The 24,117-nt window shown below is 37.7% G+C and overlaps 3 protein-coding genes across 5 annotated transcripts; 1 reads left to right on the forward strand and 2 right to left on the reverse strand.

The window, feature by feature from the left end:
• Positions 1–2,578: 2,578 nt before the first annotated feature.
• Positions 2,579–9,629, reverse strand: LOC149049838 (uncharacterized). Its single transcript, XM_089195382.1, has 5 exons — positions 9,056–9,629; positions 7,411–7,518; positions 5,806–5,931; positions 4,902–5,015; positions 2,579–3,573 (listed from the first exon to the last, which is right to left on the reverse strand). The coding sequence occupies exons 1-5, from the start codon at positions 9,120–9,122 to the stop codon at positions 3,347–3,349; spliced, it is 642 nt and encodes a 213-aa protein (XP_089051508.1). The 5' UTR covers positions 9,123–9,629; the 3' UTR covers positions 2,579–3,346.
• Positions 9,630–10,074: 445 nt separating this feature from the next.
• On the reverse strand, positions 10,075–17,787 carry LOC113670778 (uncharacterized). Of its 2 annotated transcripts, none has more exons than XM_027186970.2 (5): positions 17,260–17,787; positions 14,904–15,011; positions 13,294–13,419; positions 12,400–12,513; positions 10,075–11,072 (listed from the first exon to the last, which is right to left on the reverse strand). In XM_027186970.2, the coding sequence occupies exons 1-5, from the start codon at positions 17,324–17,326 to the stop codon at positions 10,846–10,848; spliced, it is 642 nt and encodes a 213-aa protein (XP_027042771.2). In that variant the 5' UTR covers positions 17,327–17,787; the 3' UTR covers positions 10,075–10,845. The 2 variants fall into 2 exon arrangements, with proteins under 2 accessions (XP_027042771.2, XP_089051507.1); XM_089195381.1 differs by lacking the exon at positions 10,075–11,072 and adding an exon at positions 11,831–12,243 and having other exon boundaries at positions 17,260–17,565.
• A 1,047-nt stretch (positions 17,788–18,834) lies between these two features.
• LOC113670874 (uncharacterized) lies at positions 18,835–22,837 on the forward strand. 2 transcript variants are annotated; one of them, XM_089195380.1, is made up of 3 exons: positions 18,835–18,932; positions 19,552–19,722; positions 21,132–22,837. In XM_089195380.1, exons 2-3 carry the CDS (start codon positions 19,662–19,664, stop codon positions 21,746–21,748), a joined length of 678 nt encoding a protein of 225 aa, XP_089051506.1. In that variant the 5' UTR covers positions 18,835–18,932; positions 19,552–19,661; the 3' UTR covers positions 21,749–22,837. The 2 variants fall into 2 exon arrangements, with proteins under 2 accessions (XP_089051506.1, XP_027042885.2); XM_027187084.2 differs by lacking the exons at positions 18,835–18,932; positions 19,552–19,722 and adding an exon at positions 20,286–20,525.
• The last annotated feature ends 1,280 nt before the right edge of the window (positions 22,838–24,117 follow it).

The following is a 24,117-nucleotide window of genomic DNA, read 5'->3' on the forward strand; positions in this document are numbered from 1 at the left end:
CAACACAACATCGTGACTACCCTGTGACAAGGGATTAAATTCAAGTTTTTCTTCGATCATACTAGATATTGACGAGTATTGCGGAAAGTGAGTTTACTGTTGCACTCAAGATAAATGTACTTTTACTTATGCTAGAATTTTCAGTAAATTTGTCATTCGCTGTGGCCCACGATTACTCATAAACGCTTGTTAATCCTCGTTTGCGAGGGGCTGTAAGATAGAGCTAATTAGCATATCATATACCACATCAACAACATCACCGACTCCTTGAATTGTGTGACTTTGCAGTTTGTTTTACCATCAATGTTTTGTTTTTTAGTACGATTCTCTGCTTATATGGTACCTTCTCAAACTATATTCTTCACTGAGATTAAAACAGTTTTGATAGAGGTTTTTCCTCAAACGTTTTCCCTCCGTTATTTGAAACTGGCGCTTATACGCGGTTAGCTCAAAGATACGGAACTGTGCTTTAAAATGATTTAGCTGATCTGTTTACAAGGTTTTATTTTGAGATATAGTCTTCCATAAATAATTCTGTAAAAGAGTTTAACATATTAAATTGTCTACAAGAAACTGCAGATATTTTTAGCTCATTCGAATTGTCGTCGTGAACTTTGATAGAATCGTGCCCTATACTTGGCCTTGGCTTGTGAAAAATATCGATATATTGGCCTGAATTGGATAACCAGCTAAAAATATACCTCACAATTTGAAGGATGGCTAACTTTGGTGTACACAAATCTTATATCCTGAAGACTGAGAATGCAAGTTTCAAAATATAACAAAGTAAAGTACATCCTTTTGTACAAGGAGAATTTGTCTTTAGATGAAGCTTCGATCGATGTAATGAACTAAAACTCTTGTATATAATGATATCGGAGCCCACAGACGTTTCCGGATCGGACACGCGCCAAGTTGGATTTTAAAAACATTTAATACTTGTAAGATTTTCTTTACTAATGCTTTTGTTTCTGTTTTGTTTTTTGTTTTAATCTTCATTCTAATACTTCTTCTTTACTTATCTATTTATTTTTTTATTATATACTCAACAAAATATCGCGTTTCTGATTGGTCAATGATGAATGCATAAATAGGTTATAGAGTGCAAAAGAGGTTATAGAGTGCAATACGGAGAAGTTGCCATGGAAACACCGGGGAAGCGCCAAATTTGAACACCAAATTACAAAAAAATCGAGAATATAATAAATAAAAAATCGTATGAACCTGCTTGTGCATTTCGTGATTTATGGTCACTCATGATGTTTTGAAAGTTCTCAAATTGCACTCGCCTACGGCTCGTGCAATTTTGAGAACTTTCAAAACATCACTCGTGCCCATAAATCACGAAATGCACTCGCCTTCATACGATTTCCTATACTTATATTATGATAAGCAGCTTGCGTTCGTTTAGAGGCATAGAAACTTCCCCCGCCTATTTCCGTGTTTAGTATTTTGACTAACAGCTGTAGGTCGTGAACTCAAAAAGTAATTGCACGCATAGTTCTGAATACAAACAAATCGAAGAAAAAAACCAACACTAGGCAATGCTAGCCTTGCATAAGTGTGTGCTGTGTTGTTGTCGTGCAAGGCCAGGTTCGGCACAGACACAATACGAAAGACATGTTTGTGACAAGATTTCTTCCATGAGTTTTAAACTGTTTGAAGGCACAAGCATCGAAAACTTAATTTCACATGGGAAACTGAAATGGTGCTTTAAGGCAGTTTTTGAAAAATCCTGTTTATATCATTATTTTTCTGCCAGTTCCCCGATATTCTTTTACGCTTCATATTTACATACAGCAAACTCTCCATCCGATATTTCCTCTTCATTTACTTCTTGAATAACTTGGAGCTGGCAGTGAAAGTTGACCAATCTTGAATCATGGCTCATGCTTCTAAAGGACAACCGTCTGTCATGGAACTTTTCTCCATCATCCTTCTCCATAAAACCCTCCATTCCCTTCGCTTTTCTTTCCTCCACAACAGATGGTGAAATCGGCAGTGAACTTGAAAACTCGACGTTAACAAAAGCACAATTGCAAAGGTCGCTTGATGGAAGAGATGTAGTGAATGGGTACAAATGATTGAAGAAGTTTGGTGAAAAGCTTCCGATATATTTCTCCTCTATGTCTGTAGATGGTGCTTTAGCTCTGTTTTCTTTCTTGTCAGTTCTAAAGTAGCAACAATAAATATAAATACCTGCCAAGGTGGCTAATAAAAAGAACAACGTCGTTATCAACGGAGCCAAGTATCCAATCTCCATAATGGTTGCCCAAGATTAGGTTAATTGTTTCCGATATCCGAAATCAGGCTTAAATCTTAGAGCCAACGATCAATGAAATTGCATCCATTAGATCTTTGTGCGAACGATTCGCAAATACCATTCACAAACGCAAAGATCTAGGGCAACAGCTAACTGCGAAGTTTTTAGATATTAGGCTGATATCGAGAAGATTTATGCGTCACGTTCAACCTGACCCCTGGGTCATGTCGGAGATTCACGTTTATGTAAGACAACTAAGGCATGGTGTGACAATTGAGATGGTGCAATAGGTGTGATGCATGAACATTAGAAGGCTTTTGTACAAAACACAATTTATTGCAGCTACATCTCAAAGCAGTACAAATATCCAACATCCTGCCCCTTTTAAACTACTTTAAAAATTTTTGCAGACAAACGGAATTGACATCATGAAATCGTCCATTCAAGTCAGAGTTCCCTTACCTTAGCAACTGTACAAGTGTATCATTTAAGAGGGGCTTTGAATTCGTAAGTGTGAAAACTGTTTGAAGACTGTACATGCCTACATGTTACCATTACGAGCGCCCAAGTACACGGGCAAATGCATCTAGTAATAAGAAATGGAAGAGCTTTAGAATGCGTCCAATTTTCAAACATATTTTGTGAGTTAACGACACTGACATGAGATAAAAGCGTTATCCTTTTAAAAAACAACACTTCTGTTCATTTGGTATTAATCTTTCAATTATTCCAATACAACGCCAAAACTACTTACAATGCAGTACCTAATTACATTCGAGTTATTCTAAACAGGTCGTAAGTTAGCTGTAGCTTTGATTGCAACACTTTGATGCACCTATACTTATAATTTCCTAAAACAGTTAAGACCTTGCAACTATACCTAAACCTTGTAAAATTACAAAAAAGTTGAATTGCTATCGTAAAGTTGTAAATTTTCTAAAATAAAAAAAGAGAAAGGAAGGAATAACGCAAAATAAGAGAAGCTTGTGAGATGAAGTACTTGTAGCCGGGTAAAGTACTCATCTGGGAATCACATGCAAAAATTCTGAAAACTGAGCGCTGTACGCTACTTTTTCAGTGAATTCACAGACTTGAGATCAGTAATGACATCATAACAAAGAGAATGGATGCGAGGAGTAAAAGATCATGGAAACCAGAGCTTAAATTAACTCCACCGTTGAAGCCTTGGGTCGTGGGTGTTTCGGTCATTGTTGGTGGTGCTGTAGTTGTAGGTGGCGCTGTAGTTGTAGGTGGCGCTGTAGTTGTAGGTGGCGCTGTTGGAGGCAGGATTGTCTCTGTGCAATTTGGCTCTGAATTTGAATAAATGAAACATGACAGAACGGGTGAAAGTGAATAATGAGAGAATTTCAGCAGATGAGAAGCTTGCAAATGATGAAGATACAACACATGTAACAATTGGGTTGGGAAAGAAACCTAACTAAACTATCAAAGTTATTTAGGTTAGAAATATTCAATGCCTATTATTCAGTTTGCTAAATAGGCGCGCAGCTCTCAGTTCAGCACGCGCTTAAATTTCTTTCCTCATAGAACCGCTCGCTTCGAGCTAGCTACCAGTCCTCGTGCTCGTTTGATCTTTGGAGGAGGAGGCCTTTATTGGCCTTTGAGTTTCACTCATCCACACCAAACGCACATTTGCTCGAAAGGCAATTTTTTTTGGTAAAAATAGCTCTCATTACGTTCTCCATTCCCGACCGTGGCTCCTTTCATTTTGACCAGGGCTCAGACCATTCATTTCAACTTCCTTGGCATAGTTGTCACTAGAACGTTTCTTTCTATTTCAGGTATAGAATACATTTAAACGAGGAGAAGGGGAAAAGAAAATTTGTATAAAACAAATAGAGATTATTCCTCTATCGCTGTTATAGAATAAATTGAAACGAGAAGGACTAGTAATTCATATGAAAACAAATAGAGATTATTCCTCTACTTCAATTAATAAATTGAAACGAGAGGGTGGCGAGGAAGGAAATTTATATGAAAAAAATGGAGATCATTCCACGGAAAGTGCGCACGAACGATTTTTATTCACGAGTTCCGATACATCCAATCCGAGTGAGTTGTTTAATGCATCGCAACTCGTGAATAAAAATCGTTCAAGCACTTTCCATGGTATGATGTTTTTATTTCATACATACTGAGATTTTTTCTCACTGACCGACACATTTCAAAGATTGGAGGCGAACGACCGTGGAAATACCTCGCTAGTCCGATTAGAAACACGAACGATAGTACTTCGCAGTGTTAATCTCCCTCTGTATGAAATAAATTACATTCTGTGGCCACAGAACGTACACTGAGGCTACAGTGGTGGGGGAACCAAGGCTTCGCTATCAAAAAAAAAACCTTTTAAATGACGTCGGCCATCGCGTCAACAACCGCGATCAGACCATATCTACAAAAGGCTCCTACGGGTTAACTGAAAAGAAACCACTTTGGCGTACTTGTGGGATGCGGTTGAGGCTACAAAGAAACGATGTATGGTATTAACACTGCCATATTGCGCAAGTCTACCACACGTGACGTATAGAGGAGTGGAGCCCAACCATAAATAAATTGAACTATTTTTTTTTCGTTGCCCTAACATCAATTGTTAAATTAATTGGAATAAAGCCTTTACCTGGACAAAGTTTACAGGATTTCTTACATTCGTTTTGTAAATAGGGTTCTGAACAACTTGCACTGCTCGTAATGGCGGCCTCACATTGTCTTGTTGGATCGTTATCGTAGCAAACTGTAAATAGAGTGTATTGTAAGTACAACACATGCTGTGTCCAGCTCATCTATTAATTTTTTTAAAACACGTACAAATACGTGATTTCATTTACATTTTCAACAAACAGCACGATTATTTACGCGCGGGCTTATGATTTATAAATGCATTATTAGAAAAGCGTAGTTTAAAAAATAAAAAAAAGGTAAATAAAAGTTAAAATTGTTATTATTATTATTATTATTATTATTATTATTATTATCATAGTTATAATCATCATCATCACTATCAACGTTAACTGTGTTGAAGAATCTGACAGAAACGTATTATGAAGAGTTTGTCTCCCTTTTATCAAAGTTGGACATTTTTCAATTTGCGCACGTGCTTAGCAGATTACAGATGTCATGCTCAAAGATTAACATGCAAAACACTGTCAGAGTCAATATATTGCGAAACTCTCCTTACAATTTACTTTCGACATAACTCAGCCGCAAGATAAGGAGGGGCTTAAGCTTCAAAAGATTTACGAAACCTTTCTCCCATCGCAGAGTCGCTCTGAGCGAGTGCTTGCATGGCTTATTGCTGTGTAACCAGTCACACTCAAACGGACTAATGAAGGCTGAACGATTGACCCAAAGTATTTCCAAGAAAATTAATAAGTTGCCGCCAGATTCTTATACACCTCATGTCCTTAAAACTTGGCATGAACATTGTTGTATAAGAACGTATCAGGAAGAAGAGCAAGTAAATAAGTACGATCTCCTCAAAAACGCTATCTATTGAGATGCAACAAGGCTCGTAAGAGACATACCTTCCAAGCTTATAGTGATGTTAGTTCCCTCTGCAACGCAAGTTATTTTCCCACCATCGTTTTTGGTGACGTCGACGATCGATAAAGTTGAAAAAAATGAATACTTTCTAGCGACGAATCTTGGGTCTGTGTAAATAACAGTAGAGATAAAAATAGTAACACCGATACTAACAAATCTTACCAATAACAAATGTTAACATTAAATTCAATACTGATACAGATTGCAACATTTGGCCAATTTTTCAATGAGCGTCCAAAGTAATTCGGGATTGCTCCACTTCTCTCTGTGATTAGACCAGAATATTTGCACTATTTCTTAAACCGATCAGATTCAGTGCTAAAGCCAATCGCGACTTGGTGAGCTTAAGGATGTTACTTTGTTTCTTGGAGTTCTTATTGGTTACTTGGGAAGGAGAGACGTCATCACTGACAGCATTTTGCTTCTTTATTATATTAAAAAAAGAGATTTCATGTTGCCTTGGGTTTAAGTTTAAAAATGCTTTTTACCACTGTATTATTATCCTACTAATAAAATAACCTACTGACAAAAATCACAACAATGATTAACAACTAATAATAACCATATAATATTCATTAAATCTTAATTACCATATAAAAGTACAGTAGGTAAAGGAAAGTAATAGGGGGAAACTGAATTCCCGCATAAAAACTGCTCTCCAAGGCTCATATAAATAACTGTACGTTGTATAAGAAAGAAGAAACTGGACAACAACTAAACAATAAACAAAAAGTAAAATCTGAATAAATCTCATTTCGAGATAACAAAATAAAACTACGTACAAAGATAATTCAGTAATCGAGTTCTAAAGGAATTCAACTGGAAGCTGACATAACAAATTTAGTTAAAGAGTTCCAGTCATCAACGAAACGGTTAAAAAATGAAAACTTAAAATAGTCCGTCCTGGCTGCTCTAGGCCTTAATTTAATGGTTTGTTCAGTTATATATCACAGAAGACATCAAAATGTAGTAAGGACATCCGTGACACACTCGGTTGCGCCTCGTGTTCAACTTTTTTGTTCTTAACACATTTTTAAATCATTTGTGATCTATTACAGAACAGGATAATGGCAACTCCCTTCTCTTACATTCAGGTTCAGTTCAGTCCAGTCCAGAGTTATATAGAGCAGATCAGTCTCTTCCAGCTCAGTCCAGTTCAGTTCAGTCGAGTTTACTCCTGTCCAGAAAAGTCGAATCCAATCCAAGCTGGTCCATTCTAGCAAGTCTAATTTAGTTATGTCCAGTCTAATCCAGCTGAGTTCAGTCCAGTCCAGACTACGCTAGCCCAGTCCAGTCCAAACAGGGTTTAGACTAGGCTTGCCAAGTCCAATCAACCCTAATCCAGTCCAGTAAGTTAGTCCAGTCAATCGTTTGCAGCGAGTTTTTAGGGGAGGACAAACAACGCCGAATCAAGTGGAAGACCGTCCCAAAGGCAGACCTTGGTAGAGGGCATTTTTATACAAACTTAACATGGCTAAAACATTTTTAAGAATTATATTACACCACGCAACCAAGAGAGAAGAAAAACAATCCGGTATAAGAAGGCATAATAAAAGAGGAAGCAAATAATTGTTGATTCGTCTGACCTTTAATTTCCTCTGAATTTTCTGTTTTCATCCACCTAACGTCCCCAGACTGATTGCAGATTAGAGTTGCGTTACATCCGGTTTGGGTGTGAACCGTAACAAGGAAGCCTTCAAAAGAAGAGTATTAAATTTATCATTACAAGAACTAGTGAAGGTGTATTCAACTGTTTTGTTTGATAGGATAAAAATCATCAGTCGGCTGACTAATGTCAGATTCGTTTTGCGGCTCCAACTCTAATGGTGTTGCCAAGGTATTTCTTTCCCATTTACTGAAGAACATCTTTAGGAAGCAATACTTTCGTTTATTTATTGGATCAAACTCTAATTATTCAAGTTAAAAACGACTGGAAAGGAGTCAAATCAGATCACAACTGCTGTAAGTGGTTTTGAAATCTCGAGGAAACTCGTCCGCGTTACGTACTTCACGTCATCTTGAATTGATGATATATAATGTATTTTTGTTAGGAGGTGAGTTATCCTAATCAAAGTCCACTTATGTTTTTTAAAGTACCATATTTCAACTTCATCGCTTCTGTAGGAGCTAATTACTGATTGTTAAGGTGACAATGAGTGAAAGAAGTAAAATATCAGTTTGCTATAAGCATCGGAAGCCGACTAAAAGCCCATCTAGTCTGACGGGTGATTATGAGTTGTTGCGAAATGCACTTTCGTAACGGAGTCCCTTTATTTGATCACCGTTTTAAAAATTATAAAACTCGCCGAAACAGCGGACAAAGTGCGTAAAAAAAAACATTCCTGTAACTAAACTGTTTTTACTTTCCAGAGGACTTTATGGTTCACCTGGCAGGGTGGTGCGAATGCCTTAAAAAAGGCATTCAAAACAATATGGACATTTGCATAGCATTGGACAAAAATTCTAGTTTTAAGTCAGGTATCAGTCGCTTGATTTTAAAGTGGTTACAGAGGCCGGTTTTCTTGTGTCTCCCTAGTTCATTGCTTTTCGAAGAAAGGGAAAATTTGTCTAATTAAAAACATCAATATATTAACACTGTACGAGTTACGTGTCCGTTTTCAAATTGTCGCGACAGAACATTGATGTGACGAAGAAGGTACACAGTGATTCAAATATCATTATAAAGCGAACTCAGTACTATTCGTCTATCCCGTAAATCGTTTCTTGTGTAGAGAAATGTTCTTATACCGTTCGTCTAGCACGCTGTTATCATGTGCTTTCATGCACAATACTTTAATATCACTTGAAACATAGCTTTTTCCGTCACTGATCGCTGTTGTAAGAATGAAGATCGATTCAAGAGCAAACTGCACATAAAGCTTAATCCAATTACAACAAGTGAACTGGAAATATTTACTTAGCTATCCCACTTCGGTAAAATTTCCGCACAGCCCCATCCTACATTATGCAATCAGTTCTTGAACAGAGGAAACAATGACAGAAACAATACATTTCTGTTGGGAAAACAGATTTGTTTTACAATAGTATGGGGCTGTGCGGAAACTTAACCGTAATGAAGCGCAATGTCTAGCGAATCCTTTGAGTTAATAACTTGTCAAGATGATTTCAGTTTGATAAATACGCGGTAAAATTGTCATTGATCGACTCAAGAGCAAACTACATATAAAGCTTAGTCCAATTACAACAAGTAAACTAGAAATATTTACTTACCCATCCCACTTTTTAATAAAAAGCAAATGACGGTCATGATAGCGAAGAATATATTTGCTCTTGACATGTTGAGACAATCGGTGACGAAGCGCGATGTTTGGCGAATCCTTTGAGTTAATAACTTGTCAGGATGATTTCAGTTTGATAAATACGCGGTATAATTTTCAGCAGTGATCTCAACTAAAACTTCTTCGCTCAACAGGGAACATAATTTTTTAACAATGAATCATGGATGACATCTTTTGTTAGTTCGCTATTACGTAAATCATACTAGTATCACCTTTGCACTTATTAAAAAGTCATGAGAGCGAATCCGATGGACGCATATCTTAAAATATTAGTAAGTAACCTGCACTTTGCGGTTTAGGCTGACCCGAAGTTTTCATCTATATTCAGTACAGCTTAGGTAGAAAGAAAATTATTTGCCAATCATGAATTAGGATTGTCGTCGGCAGTAGATAAAAATCACGCAATCACGGCAAGTTTCTGCGGAAAGCGTACTCCGACATCCGTCAGAAGGAGGTCATCTCCGATAGATTTCTGATGACGAAATCCGAGCTCGCCCGATGTTGTCATGAAGGCCCTATATCGCATTTTAGAGCCGCAAAATAGAGTAGAAAGGAACACTTACTTCGTTTTCGCTCATGACTCTGTATTAGCGTTAAGATATTTGCATTTTTTGTCCGTTGCTAACCTATATGACAGATTCCACAAAATACATTTGACGCCTCTTTTTCACGGATGGCCGATCACAACTACAACGTAATGACATCTTCACGAAATCTGTCAAAAGGAGGATTTTAAAATACCGGAAATCTTCTGGATTTCTCATGAAATAAATTTAACGCAGTTACGTTTAGCGAAGTTTTTAGATATTAGGCTGATATCGAGAAGATTTATGCGTCACGTTCAACCTGACCCCTGGGTCATGTCGGAGATTCACGTTTATGTAAGACAACTAAGGCATGGTGTGACAATTGAGATGGTGCAATAGGTGTGATGCATGAACATTAGAAGGCTTTTGTACAAAACACAATTTATTGCAGCTACATCTCAAAGCAGTACAAATATCCAACATCCTGCCCCTTTTAAACTACTTTAAAAATTTTTGCAGACAAATGGAATTGACATCATGAAATCGTCCATTCAAGTCAGAGTTCCCTTACCTTAGCAACTGTACAAGTGTATCATTTAAGAGGGGCTTTGAATTCGTAAGTGTGAAAACTGTTTGAAGACTGTACATGCCTACATGTTACCATTACGAGCGCCCAAGTACACGGGCAAATGCATCTAGTAATAAGAAATGGAAGAGCTTTAGAATGCGTCCAATTTTCAAACATATTTTGTGAGTTAACGACACTGACATGAGATAAAAGCGTTATCCTTTTAAAAAACAACACTTCTATTCATTTGGTATTAATCTTTCAATTATTCCAATACAACGCCAAAACTACTTACAATGCAGTACCTAATTACATTCGAGTTATTCTAAACAGGTCGTAAGTTAGCTGTAGCTTTGATTGCAACACTTTGATGCACCTATACTTATAATTTCCTAAAACAGTTAAGACCTTGCAACTATACCTAAACCTTGTAAAATTACAAAAAAGTTGAATTGCTATCGTAATGTTGTAAATGATGTTCTAAAATAAAAAAAGAGAAAGGAAGGAATAACGCAAAATAAGAGAAGCTTGTGAGATGAAGTACTTGTAGCCGGGTAAAGTACTCATCTGGGAATCACATGCAAAAATTCTGAAAACTGAGCGCTGTACGCTACTTTTTCAGTGAATTCACAGACTTGAGAACAGTAATGACATCATAACAAAGAGAATGGATGCGAGGAGTAAAAGATCATGGAAACCGGAGCTTAAATTAACTCCACCGTTGAAGACCCGGTCTTTCTCCTCCTCTTGGGTCGTGGGTGTTTCGGTCATTGTTGGTGGTGCTGTAGTTGTAGGTGGCGCTGTAGTTGTAGGTGGCGCTGTTGTAGGCAGGATTGTCTCTGTGCAATTTGGCTCTGAATTTGAATAAATGAAACATGACAGAACGGGTGAAAGTGAATAATGAGAGAATTTCAGCAGATGAGAAGCTTGCAAATGATGAAGATACAACACATGTAACAACTGGGTTGGGAAAGAAACCTAACTAAACTATCAAAGTTATTTAGGTTAGAAATATTCAATGCCTATTATTCAGTTTGCTAAATAGGCGCGCAGCTCTCAGTTCAGCACGCGCTTAAATTTCTTTCCTCATAGAACCGCTCGCTTCGAGCTAGCTACCAGTCCTCGTGCTCGTTTGATCTTTGGAGGAGGAGGCCTTTATTGGCCTTTGAGTTTCACTCATCCACACCAAACGCACATTTGCTCGAAAGGCAATTTTTTTTGGTAAAAATAGCTCTCATTACGTTCTCCATTCCCGACCGTGGCTCCTTTCATTTTGACCAGGGCTCAGACCATTCATTTCAACTTCCTTGGCATAGTTGTCACTAGAACGTTTCTTTCTATTTCAGGTATAGAATACATTTAAACGAGGAGAAGGGGAAAAGAAAATTTGTATAAAACAAATAGAGATTATTCCTCTATCGCTGTTATAGAATAAATTGAAACGAGAAGGACTAGTAATTCATATGAAAACAAATAGAGATTATTCCTCTACTTCAATTAATAAATTGAAACGAGAGGGTGGCGAGGAAGGAAATTTATATGAAAAAAATGGAGATCATTCCACGGAAAGTGCGCACGAACGATTTTTATTCACGAGTTCCGATACATCCAATCCGAGTGAGTTGTTTAATGCATCGCAACTCGTGAATAAAAATCGTTCAAGCACTTTCCATGGTATGATGTTTTTATTTCATACATACTGAGATTTTTTCTCACTGACCGACACATTTCAAAGATTGGAGGCGAACGACCATGGAAATACCTCGCTAGTCCGATCAGAAACACGAACGATAGTACTTCGCAGTGTTAATCTCCCTCTGTATGAAATAAATTACATTCTGTGGCCACAGAACGTACACTGAGGCTACAGTGGTGGGGGAACCAAGGCTTCGCTATCAAAAAAAAAACCTTTTAAATGACGTCGGCCATCGCGTCAACAACCACGATCAGACCATATCTACAAAAGGCTCCTACGGGAATAATGAAAAGACACCACTTTGGCGTACTTGTGGGATGCGGTTGAGGCTACAAAGAAACGATGTATGGTATTAACACTGCCATATTGCGCAAGTCTACCACACGTGACGTATAGAGGAGTGGAGCCCAACCATAAATGAATTAAACTATTCTTTTTCGTTGCCCTAACATCAATTGTTAAATTAATTGGAATAAAGCCTTTACCTGGACAAAGTTTACAGGATTTCTTACATTCGTTTTGTAAATAGGGTTCTGAACAACTTGTACTGCTCGTAATGGTGCCCTGACATTGTTTTGTTGGAATGTTATCGTAGCAAACTGTAAATAGAGTGTATTGTAAGTACAATACATGCTGTGTCCAGCTTATCTATTAATTTTTTTAAAACACACGTACAAATACGTGATTTCATTTATATTTTAAACAAACAGCACGATTATTTACGCGCGGGCTTATGATTTATAAATGCATTATTAGAAAAGCGCGGTTTAAAAAATAAAAAAAAGGTAAATAAAAGTTAAAATTGTTATTATTATTATTATTATTATTATCATAGTTATAATCATCATCATCACTATCAACGTTAACTGTGTTGAAGAATCTGACAGAAACGTATTATGAAGAGTTTGTCTCCCTTTTATCAAAGTTGGACATTTTTCAATTTGCGCACGTGCTTAGCAGATTACAGATGTCATGCTCAAAGATTAATATGAAAAACACTGTCAGAGTCAATATATTGCGAAACTCTCCTTACAATTTACTTTCGACATAACTCAGCCGCAAGATAAGGAGGGGCTTAAGCTTCAAAAGATTTACGAAACCTTTCTCCCATCACAGAGTCGCTCTGAGCGAGTGCTTGCATGGCTTATTGCTGTGTAACCAGTCACACTCAAACGGACTAATGAAGGCTGAACGATTGACCCAAAGTGTTTCCAAGAAAATTAATAAGTTTCAGCCTGATTCTTCTACACCTCATGTCCTTAAAACTTGGCATGAACATTGTTGTATAAGAACGTATCAGGAAGAAGAGCAAGTAAATAAGCACGATCTCCTCAAAAACGCTATCTATTGAGATGCAATAAGGCTCGTAAGAGACATACCTTCCAAGCTAAAAGTGATGTTAGTTCCCTCTGCAACGCAAGTTATTTTCCCACCATCGTTTTTGGTGACGTCGACGATCGATAAAGTTGAAAAAAATGAATACTTTCTAGCGACGAATCTTGGGTCTGTGTAAATAACAGTAGAGATAAAAATAGTAACACCGATACTAACAAATCTTACCAATAACAAATGTTAACATTAAATTCAATACTGATACAGATTGCAACATTTGGCCAATTTTTCAATGAGCGTCCAAAGTAATTCGGGATTGCTCCACTTCTCTCTGTGATTAGACCAGAATATTTGCACTATTTCTTAAACCGATCAGATTCAGTGCTAAAGCCAATCGCGACTTGGTGAGCTTAAGGATGTTACTTTGTTTCTTGGAGTTCTTATTGGTTACTTGGGAAGGAGAGACGTCATCACTGACAGCATTTTGCTTCTTTATTATATTAAAAAAAGAGATTTCATGTTGCCTTGGGTTTAAGTTTAAAAATGCTTTTTACCACTGTATTATTATCCTACTAATAAAATAACCTACTGACAAAAATCACAACAATGATTAACAACTAATAATAACCATATAATATTCATTAAATCTTAATTACCATATAAAAGTACAGTAGGTAAAGGAAAGTAATAGGGGGAAACTGAATTCCCGCATAAAAACTGCTCTCCAAGGCTCATATAAATAACTGTACGTTGTATAAGAAAGAAGAAACTGGACAACAACTAAACAATAAACAAAAAGTAAAATCTGAATAAATCTCATTTCGAGATAACAAAATAAAACTACGTACAAAGATAATTCAGTAATCGAGTTCTAAAGGAATTCAACTGGAAGCTGACATAACAAATTTAGTTAAAGAGTTCCAGTCATCAACGAAACGGTTAAAAAATGAAAACTTAAAATAGTCCGTCCTGGCTGCTCTAGGCCTTAATTTAAAGTCATGGTTTGTTCAGTTATATATCACAGAAGACATCAAAATGTGGTAAGGACATCCGTGACACACTCGGTTGCGCCTCGTGTTCAACTTTTTTGTTCTTATCACATTTTTAAATCATTTGTGATCTATTACAGAACAGGATAATGGCAACTCCCTTCTCTTACATTCAGGTTCAGTTCAGTCCAGTCCAGAGTTATATAGAGCAGATCAGTCTCTTCCAGCTCAGTCCAGTTCAGTTCAGTCGAGTTTACTCCTGTCCAGAAAAGTCGAATCCAATCCAAGCTGGTCCATTCTAGCAAGTCTAATTTAGTTATGTCCAGTCTAATCCAGCTGAGTTCAGTCCAGTCCAGACTACGCTAGCCCAGTCCAGTCCAAACAGGGTTCAGACTAGGCTTGCCAAGTCCAATCAACCCTGATCCAGTCCAGTAAGTTAGTCCAGTCAATCGTTTGCAGCGAGTTTTTAGGGGAGGACAAACAACGCCGAATCAAGTGGAAGACCGTCCCAAAGGTAGACCTTAGTAGAGGGCATTATTATACAAACTTAACATGGCTAAAACATTTTTAAGAATTATATTACACCACGCAACCAAGAGAGAAGAAAAACAATCCGGTATAAGAAGGCATAATAAAAGAGGAAGCAAATAATTGTTGATTCGTCTGACCTTTAATTTCCAGTGAATTTTCTGCTTTCATCCACCTAACGTCCCCAGACTGATTGCAGATTAGAGTTGCGTTACATCCGGTTTGGGTGTGAACCGTTGCAAGGAAGCCTTCAAAAGAAGAGTATTAAATTTATCATTACAAGAACTAGTGAAGGTGTATTCAACTGTTTTGTTTGATAGGATAAAAATCATCAGTCGGCTGACTAATGTCAGATTCGTTTTGCGGCTCCAACTCTAATGGTGTTGCCAAGGTATTTCTTTCCCATTTACTGAAGAACATCTTTAGGAAGCAATACTTTCGTTTCATTACAGAATCGCGCCCATTGAAAAACGTCGCACGGGAAAATGCAAATAAGCTAGAAAAGAGAAAGAGAGCATGCGTAACTTCACGCAGGCCTGTCAATCCGACTGTTAATCATGTAATCCCCCGTGTACGCAGTGTTCGAAAGTATTGTTTCTTGTGCAGACAACCGAAACGTAGCGCTTTTCATCGAAGAAGAATAGACGTAATTAGTGACGTTATCTTGATTAGGTTATATTGTTTAAAAATCGGTCAGATGTAAAATTAAATTACCTTTCAATTGCCGGGTTTTCAATTTGTGTTAAGACTCAAATGCGGCAGATTTGCGAGGTTCGACCATCAACTTCGCCAAGAAAGCAAAACATCACAGAAATATTCCTTTTAGTAAAATTTCCGTACTGCCCCATACTATCGTAAAACAAATCTGTTTTCCCAATGGTAAAGTATTGTTTTTGTCACTCTATCCAAGAACTGAACGTATAATGTAGTGTGGGGCTGTGCGGAATTTTACCTTCCTTTTTGGCCCGTTATTGCCGTCAGTTTCAGATAACACGTCGGTAGTCTAATTACTTTTCGAAAAGCTTAAGTATACGTTGTAGATTCCCGCTCCACGTAGGTGCACGCTCACGCTCATAAGCTTACGGATGAACACTTCACGCTCTTTTGATATGCAAACGCGGCCCTCGCTTTTTACCGACGAAAAGAGCATTTCGTCACTTTGAAACAATGCTAATTGCTCCAATTGTATCTCCATTGTCTCTAAACGGACGCAAAGCGAAATTTTACAACTCCCGTTTGGGAATTTGTCAATTCAGATCTAAAGCGACCGAAGTTGGCGGTGAGCGTTTGCAACCTCATTCCAAGGTCATTGCGCCCGCAAAGCATCATGAGTACCCCACTTTTCTCGGGCGACGCTTTTCAATGGGCGCGATTCCGTAATGATTTCTTAGATCAAACTCGAATTATTCAAGTTAAAAACGACTGGAAAGGAGTCAAATCAGATCACAACTTCTGTAGATGGTTTTGAAATCTCGAGGAAACTCGTCCACGTTACGTACTTCACGTCATCTTGAATTGATGATATATAATGTATTTTTGTTAGGAGGTGATTTATCCTAATTTAATTCCACTTGTGTTTTTTAAAGTATCATATTTCAACTTCATCGCTTCTGTAGGAGCTAATTACTGATTGTTAAGGTGACAATGAGTGAAAGAAGTAAAATATCAGTTTGCTATAAGGATCGGAAGCCGACTAAAAGCCCATCTAGTCTGACGGGTAATTTGAGTTGTTGCGAAATGCACTTTCGTAACGGAGTCCCTTTATTTGATCACCGTTTTAAAAATTATAAAACTCGCCGAAACAGCGGACAGAGTGCGTAAAAAAACATTCCTGTAACTAAACTGGTTTTACTTTCCAGAGGACTTTATGGTCTCCCTAATTCATTGCTTTTCGAAGAAAGGGAAAATTTGTCAAATTAAAAATATCAATATATTAACACTGTACGAGTTACGTGTCCGTTTTCAAATTGTCGCGACAGAACATTGATGTGACGAAGAAGGTACACAGTGATTCAAATATCATTATAAAGCGAACTCAGTACTATTCGTCTATCCCGTAAATCGTTTCTTGTGTAGAGAAATGTTTTTATACAGTTCGTCTAGCACGCTGTTATCATGTGCTTTCATGCACCATACTTTAATATCACTTGAAACATAGCTTTTTCCGTCACTGATCGCTGTTGTCAGAATGAAGATCGATTCAAGAGCAAACTGCACATAAAGCTTAATCCAATTACAACAAGGGAACTGGAAATATTTACTTACCTATCCCACATCTTAAAATAACAGCCACGATAGCGAAGAATATATTTGCTCTTGTCATGTTGAGACAACTGTCATGAAGCGCAATGTCTAGCGAATCCTTTGAGTTAATAACTTGTCAAGATGATTTCAGTTTGGTAAATACGCGGTAAAATTTTCATTGATCGACTCAAGAGCAAACTACATATAAAGCTTAGTCCAGTTACAACAAGTAAACTAGAAATATTTACTTACCCATTCCACTTTTTAATAAAAAGCAAATGACGGCCATGATAGCGAAGAATATATTTGCTCTTGACATGTTGAGATAATCGGTGACGAAGCGCGATGTCTGGCGAATCCTTTGAGTTAATAACTTGTCAGGATGATTTCAGTTTGATAAATACGCGGTATAATTTTCAGCAGTGATCTCAACTAAAACTTCTTCGCTCAACAGGGAATACAATTTTTTAACAATGAATCATGGATGACATCTTTTGTTAGTTAGCTATTACGTAAATCATACTAGTATCACCTTTGCACTTATTAAAAAGTCATGAGAGCGAATCCGATGGACGCATATCTTAAAATATTAGTAAGTAACCTGCACTTTGCGGTTTAGGCTGACCCGAAGTTTTCATCTATATTCAGTACAGCTTAGGTAGAAAGAAAATTATTTGCCAATCATGAATTAGGATTGTCGTCGGCAGTAGATAAAAATCACGCAATCACGGCAAGTTTCTGCGGAAAGCGTACTCCGACATCCGTCAGAAGGAAGTCATCTCCGGTAGATTTCCGATTACGAAATCCGAGCTCGCCCGATGTTGTCTTCGTGATGAAGGCCCTATTTAGCATATTAGACCCGCAAAACAGAGTAGAAACGAACACGTGCTTCGTTTTCGCTCATGACTTCGTATTAGTGTCAAGATATTTGCATTTTTTCCGTTGCTTACCTATATTACAGACTCCAAAAAATTTCTGCGATGCCTGCTTTTCACGGATGGCCGATTACAACTACAACATAGTGACACCTCCACGAAATCTGTCAAAAGGAGGATGTTAAAACACCAGAGGTAATCTCGGGTAGATTTCTGATGACGAAATCCGAGCTCGCCCAATGTTGTCATGAAGGCCCTATTTCGCATTTTAGAGCCGCAAAATAGAGTAGAAAGGAACACTTACTTCGTTTTTGCTCATGACTCTGTATTAGCGTTAAGATATTTGCATTTTTTTGTCCGTTGCTAACCTATATGACAGATTCCACAAAATACATTTGACGCCTCTTTTTCACGGATGGCCGATCACAACTACAACGTAATGACATCTTCACGAAATCTGTCAAAAGGAGGATTTTAAAACACCGGAAATCTTCTGGATTTCTGATGAAATAAATTTAACGCAGTTACGTTTAGAGTTTAAGCGATATATTGTTATTTCTAATATGGTAATTGATTAAAAAATTGTACATTACCTCGATTGGACGGAGATTAAGTTTGAATAAAATGTAGCAGGCGATATTACTTTTGTCGATAAGGATAATCCGTGACTTGTCTCACCTATTACATTTTCTCTTTCTGCGTTATGCCATGATCATCATTAAAAATTCTACGATAATATTTTTTACAATATTTAGATGAGGATTTTCAATTCTAAACGCAAGAGCGTACTTAGGGAAACATCTACAAGAAACAGTTTCTCATGAATATATTTTAAAAATTCTGTTAGCTGACTTCTACATAGATAAAAATTACTACATAGATATATTTCACTTCGACGATTATCTTAATAAACAATTAACGGGAAGTTCTGAGAATCAGTTTTTTTTTTCAGTTTTGACAGATTTCGTGGAGGTGTTACTATGTTGTAGATGTAATCGGCCATCCGTGAAAAGGAGGCATCGCAGAAATTTTGTGGAGTCTGTAATAAAGGTAAGCAACGAAAAAAAAAGCAAATATCTTACGGCTAATACGAAGTCATGAGCGAAAACGAAGCACGTGTTCGTTTCTACTCTGTTTTGCGGGTCTAATATGCTAAATAGGGCCTTCATCACGAGGACAACATCGGGCGAGCTCGGATTTCGTTATCGGGAATCTACCCGAGATGACCTCCTTCTGACGGATGTCGGAGTACACTTTCCAGTTTCTGCAAAGCGATACAACGACAGCGGTCAAACATCGGGCATGCGCAATTGTATCAAGTTGTGGGCGACAGCGCACCGTATTTCTTAGCCATCTCACAAATGAAAGAAAATATGATAACAATTTTTGTAACATCTGAGGGATGCGACGTACATTCCTGTGGATCGTACTTTATGAAATTAAAAATCAGTGAACCGTAATTTTATTGCTTTTAGTGATTCGTAAAGTTGTTTATATTCGATTTTTTCGTGATGCACTATTTCTACTTTTTGATGTGTGTGAAACGTATGCATGACCCATAAAGACTTCTAGCAAACGTTACGGAAAAAAAATTCTTTACTTTTGTCTGTTCTAAAGCTCTCTAACATGTTTGTAAGGACACACACAATAAAACTAAACTTTTCTTCAGTTATAAACTTTGCAAGATAACCAAGTTTGGTTGCATCGCTTAAGAGGACCTACACGATGGTATGAGCTGGGCCCGAAAAAGCCATTCTGTCTAGCGTGTGGCCCCGCCGGATGAGAGGAGAGAAGAAAAATAGCGGGGGTCATATAACAAAAAACGTACTTACTGAACAAGGTTAGTCCAGCATAACTCGCTCTAGTCTACGAGCAGTCTCTCCTTTTTGGCGAAGTCTGTCGCGCGAGTCTTAAAAATCATTGAACGCAGAACTCTGGTAGTGAGACGCACGAAAAGTACCCTTACTTCCAAAGTTCCGAGTTGAGCGTTAAGATCACTTTTCTTTCGCTGTTTTTTTTCGGACTCGCGCGATGGCTTCGTCTTAAAGGAGGTGGTCTAATTTCGCCGGCTCTCGTCACGAAGAAGGAACTTCGTTGTGTTTGGGTTTGTACGTCATAGCTTCAAGAAAATACTTTTGCGTCTCTTCCTCGCAATTAGTTTTTATTTTCATTACATGATGGCAGTTGGCAGTCCTTGGCATTTTTTCTTTTTTTTTTTGATGATGATTTATGCGAGAATTTGATGTTTTGTGACAAGCAATTCCCATTTAATGTGAGTATGGACAGAAGTTATTCCTTGTAACAATAAAATCTTGATCAAAATGAAAATAAATACATCATCGCTCAAGTTCGCCTGTATACAGCTGTTTGCGAGCCAGCTTTGTAAACATTTCAATAAACTTAAAAAGGCCACAGATCGCTGTTTTTCGATCGCAATACCGGCATCACATGTTGAACGAGCTCTCTGGCATTTTCCTCTAAAATACGGTCACGAAGAATTTCCTACTCTTGTTGTATACAACACTCTGTAGAGTCAGGCGTAATCCAACTTTTGTTCAAGATCATAGCCTCAGGGATCAATGAAGCTCGGTTTAGAGTCAACAATTTATTTTCTAGCCCTCCTGGCATATGTTCTTCAAGTCGGTAAGAGACCAGCTTTGTTTTTAGCGTCTCCATGTTCTATATATTTTCTGTGTGAAGAAGCAAGGGCCCGCTTAAATAAAAACACTTATGATCAAACTCAGCATTTGTGAAGAAGTTAATTTCATGAAAAGCAGATAAACAACCTTTACAAAATATACTAACAAAAATAACCTGGAAAAATAAATACAAAGATACGACGAGACAAAGCACTTATTAAATGCTGCGAGAAACATAAGAAACACAAGTTACTCGCACAATCGGGGTTTAAACAGGACAAAAAAGAACACACACACTGCAAGGAGAGCATGAAACGCTAGGAAGTTGAAATTTTGACGTTCTTGATAAATTTCTTGCTTAGTTATCAGCATGTCGTCCATTTCAAAGGGCAACGACACAAGTGACATTTGATATCACTTACCTTTCCTAAAATTCTAAAATCAGCTTTGCTGTAAAGGAGCAAAAACCTTTCTTTATCACAACTTATGTAAAAATTTTCACTTTTGTGTACAATCACCAGAAAGCAGACAACAAGAAGTACAACCTCTCTCCTTCCTGTCTCACAGAGTTTTACAGGAACTGATCCAAATAGAAATTTTTGTTTTGCAGCTCTTGCTATTCATTGCTTCAAGTGCACATCCCCAACGTCATGGTCGCACTGCGATCTTCTTGTGAACCAAGAAGCCAATCGAGACTGCCCAGCGGAAAAGATCCGATGTATAGCTGTGATGGAAAGGAAAAATCCAAGAGAACGGGTGGAATACAGGAAAGACTGTGCTAACCGTCTTGAAAATCCGTGTCATGAAAAACGTGTAGAGGATTGTAGGTCCACCTTATGTGATGGTGACCTGTGTAACTTTGCTCTCACCCCATCAGCCACCCTCATAGCTTCTGGCTTCCGCTGCTTCCGTTGTATAAGCAAAAAATCTTGGGACGACTGCGTTGAAAAAGCTGAAGAGATCATCTGCGACACAGGCTACAGAAAGTGCTACAAACTGGAGTTTAAGAGGGATAACGGCGTCACTGAATACATAAAAGACTGCACTGTTCCTCTGGCCTGTGGAAACTCGTCAATCAATATGCCTCAAGCCGAACGTCGCAACATTAAGTGCTGTGGCCAACATCTTTGCAACGAGGCGAGTACTAAGAGCTCCCCTGTGGCAATATTTGGTCCTCTTCTCCTTGTCATTGTGGTATTCCTTTTTGATGCCCAAAACAGTTTGTGAGTAATCAGCATCCCCTTAAACTTTTAACTCCCAGAAGTGATTTATTTGTAACGTCTCCCTATTATATCCCTACATTATCCAGCCAACAGGTAATGAGAATACTCAGACTTATCAGAAAGTAGTTGTTACCTTGATCTAACACCAAACTCTCAGAACCTATTTACAGTTGCACGTAGAAGGAATAGAAACGTAGGTGTCATAATATGTAATTAACTAGGCAGGAAGGGATAGATAGTTTCCTTCCACAATATTGTACCTTTTGACAATAAAAACGAACGGTAAAACATGACGTTTCGACCAAACTTCGGTCATTTTCAAGGGAATAGTAAGAATGTCACGATGAATATATATAGATATATATGCGTGTAAGAAGTTTAAAATTTTTGGAAGTGTAGACGGAAAATATAAGAACATACTTCTTCTCTTTGTATGTTCTTATTGCTTAGGGTTAGTTTTTATACTTATAAATCGCTATTGATAAATATTGTACCTCTCTCTCATATTTTTGGCTATGAAGTCTTTGTCAAATGTGTAATTCTCAGTGTAAAGTTTGCCGTTTTGCACTCCTCTGGTGCTGATGAATTAAAACAGCTTCGAGATTGTAAAGACGCTGCTGTAAGCTAATGTTTGATTAGCCCTCTTGTAGAGACCTTAAAAGTTTAGCACCGCTCAAGGTGTCAGCTTCCCAAGATTCCTTTCGGTAGTTGCCCTGGCTTCCTCAGTGATCCTGGCTGAGTGTTTCTCTTGTTCGCCTACACTTTCTCTAAAAAGCTAGTATCAGAGTCGAAACAAATGTCAGCGTCACAGAAGCTGTAATGAATCAATATCATTGCATTCTCTCAGGTGTGGAGTTCGTTCCTTGATTGGTTATTTATAAAAAAGTAATCAAGTTTTATTATCAATTGTTTATATTCGAATTAGTTTAAATAACAACAGTGTGTTACACGACAATCACCTTATCTTTAGGGCGTAAGGAACCTCGGTTTATGTTTTTTTAAGGAAGTTAATCGGCAGTAAGTTATTCACGGAGCTCCTTAAACTAAACTGTAACTTGTAAAAGCAAAAAAAATAAAAGTTGCTAAAGGCCCATGTCTGAAATCTTCACGTCTATGACGCGTTTCAGGTAGTGCAATTAATTTCTCGTTAGGGCATGGGTATTAAAATCTGGATCAACGGATTCAACAGCTGACAGCTCTCAAGTTGAAATTGTTACGAACAATAATAAGACATCCACATCTACATTCATTAAGTTTGTAAAATCTGTACAGACATCACATCAACTATCATTATGAAAAGATATAAAATATATACAATACTCGAATAAAACTAATAAAGAAATTGGGATAGCACTTTTATAAGTGTAAATATAAGATTAAGAAATAAAAGTGCCTGGTGATTTTTGACTAAATAGGCGAGTAACTTAGAATAAAAAACTGTCAGGAAGTTTGACTCAACTATTTCCGCAAGTAGCTTATTCCATAATCTTATGGTCCTTGAGAAAAAGGAATAAAAATGAATGCTCTTTGTCGCCATATCTTGCCCATATTTATAACGATGACCGCCTCGATTTCTAACTTCAGAATGGGGTTGTAAATAGCTATTTACATCAATATCAATCCACGGCTCATTTTATATAAAAGGTTCAGACGAGTCATACTTTTTCTTAATTCTAAGTTTTCCCAACTTAGATCTTCAAACATTTCAGTAACGCTAGCTGTAGGATAGAACTGAGCCGTTTTTCTCTGAATCCTCCCAAGGGAAGCAATGTCCTTTTGTAAGTATGGGTCCCAAGCGGCACAGGCATATTCAAGCTTCGGACGAACTATGGCTGTATAGGCAGTTGCTTAACGACGCCAGAAACTGTAACAGTAAGGGTACCAATGTTTGGTTTCATGTCGATACTAACAACTGAGATATCAGAGAGGTCTTCACAAGTATGTACGTTCGAAAAGTGATTGCTCAGGAGTTCCACCTTCAGATTTGACTATCAACTTTAGAATCTGCTACGCCAGGGTCGTCGTTCTTTAATTGCTTAATATATGTCTAGAAACGCATGGGATTTTCCTCAATAGCCTCACCCAAGTAGTTTGAAATGTAATTTTCTCTTGCAGACTTCAAGCTCTTGGGTAAGCGTTTTCTGGCAATTATTCGGAAATTATTCTAGTGTGTAGTATTTCCCGATTTCTAAGCTGTAAAGCCGTTGTTTAGCTCTTGTTTGTCTTCTTGGCGACCGATGGAACCAGGGGACATTATTTCACAAGCTTTGCCCTGTTTACGAGGGATAGAATTCTAACGAATTAGACTCAATCAAACTGTTTTATTCCACTCTCGTATTCGCTTATGTACAACGGGTGTGTTGCCCTGTTTAC

Source organism: Pocillopora damicornis, chromosome 2 (genome assembly GCF_964200805.1).
Source record: "Pocillopora damicornis chromosome 2, jaPocDami1.2, whole genome shotgun sequence".
Taxonomy (NCBI): Eukaryota; Metazoa; Cnidaria; class Anthozoa; order Scleractinia; family Pocilloporidae; genus Pocillopora; species Pocillopora damicornis.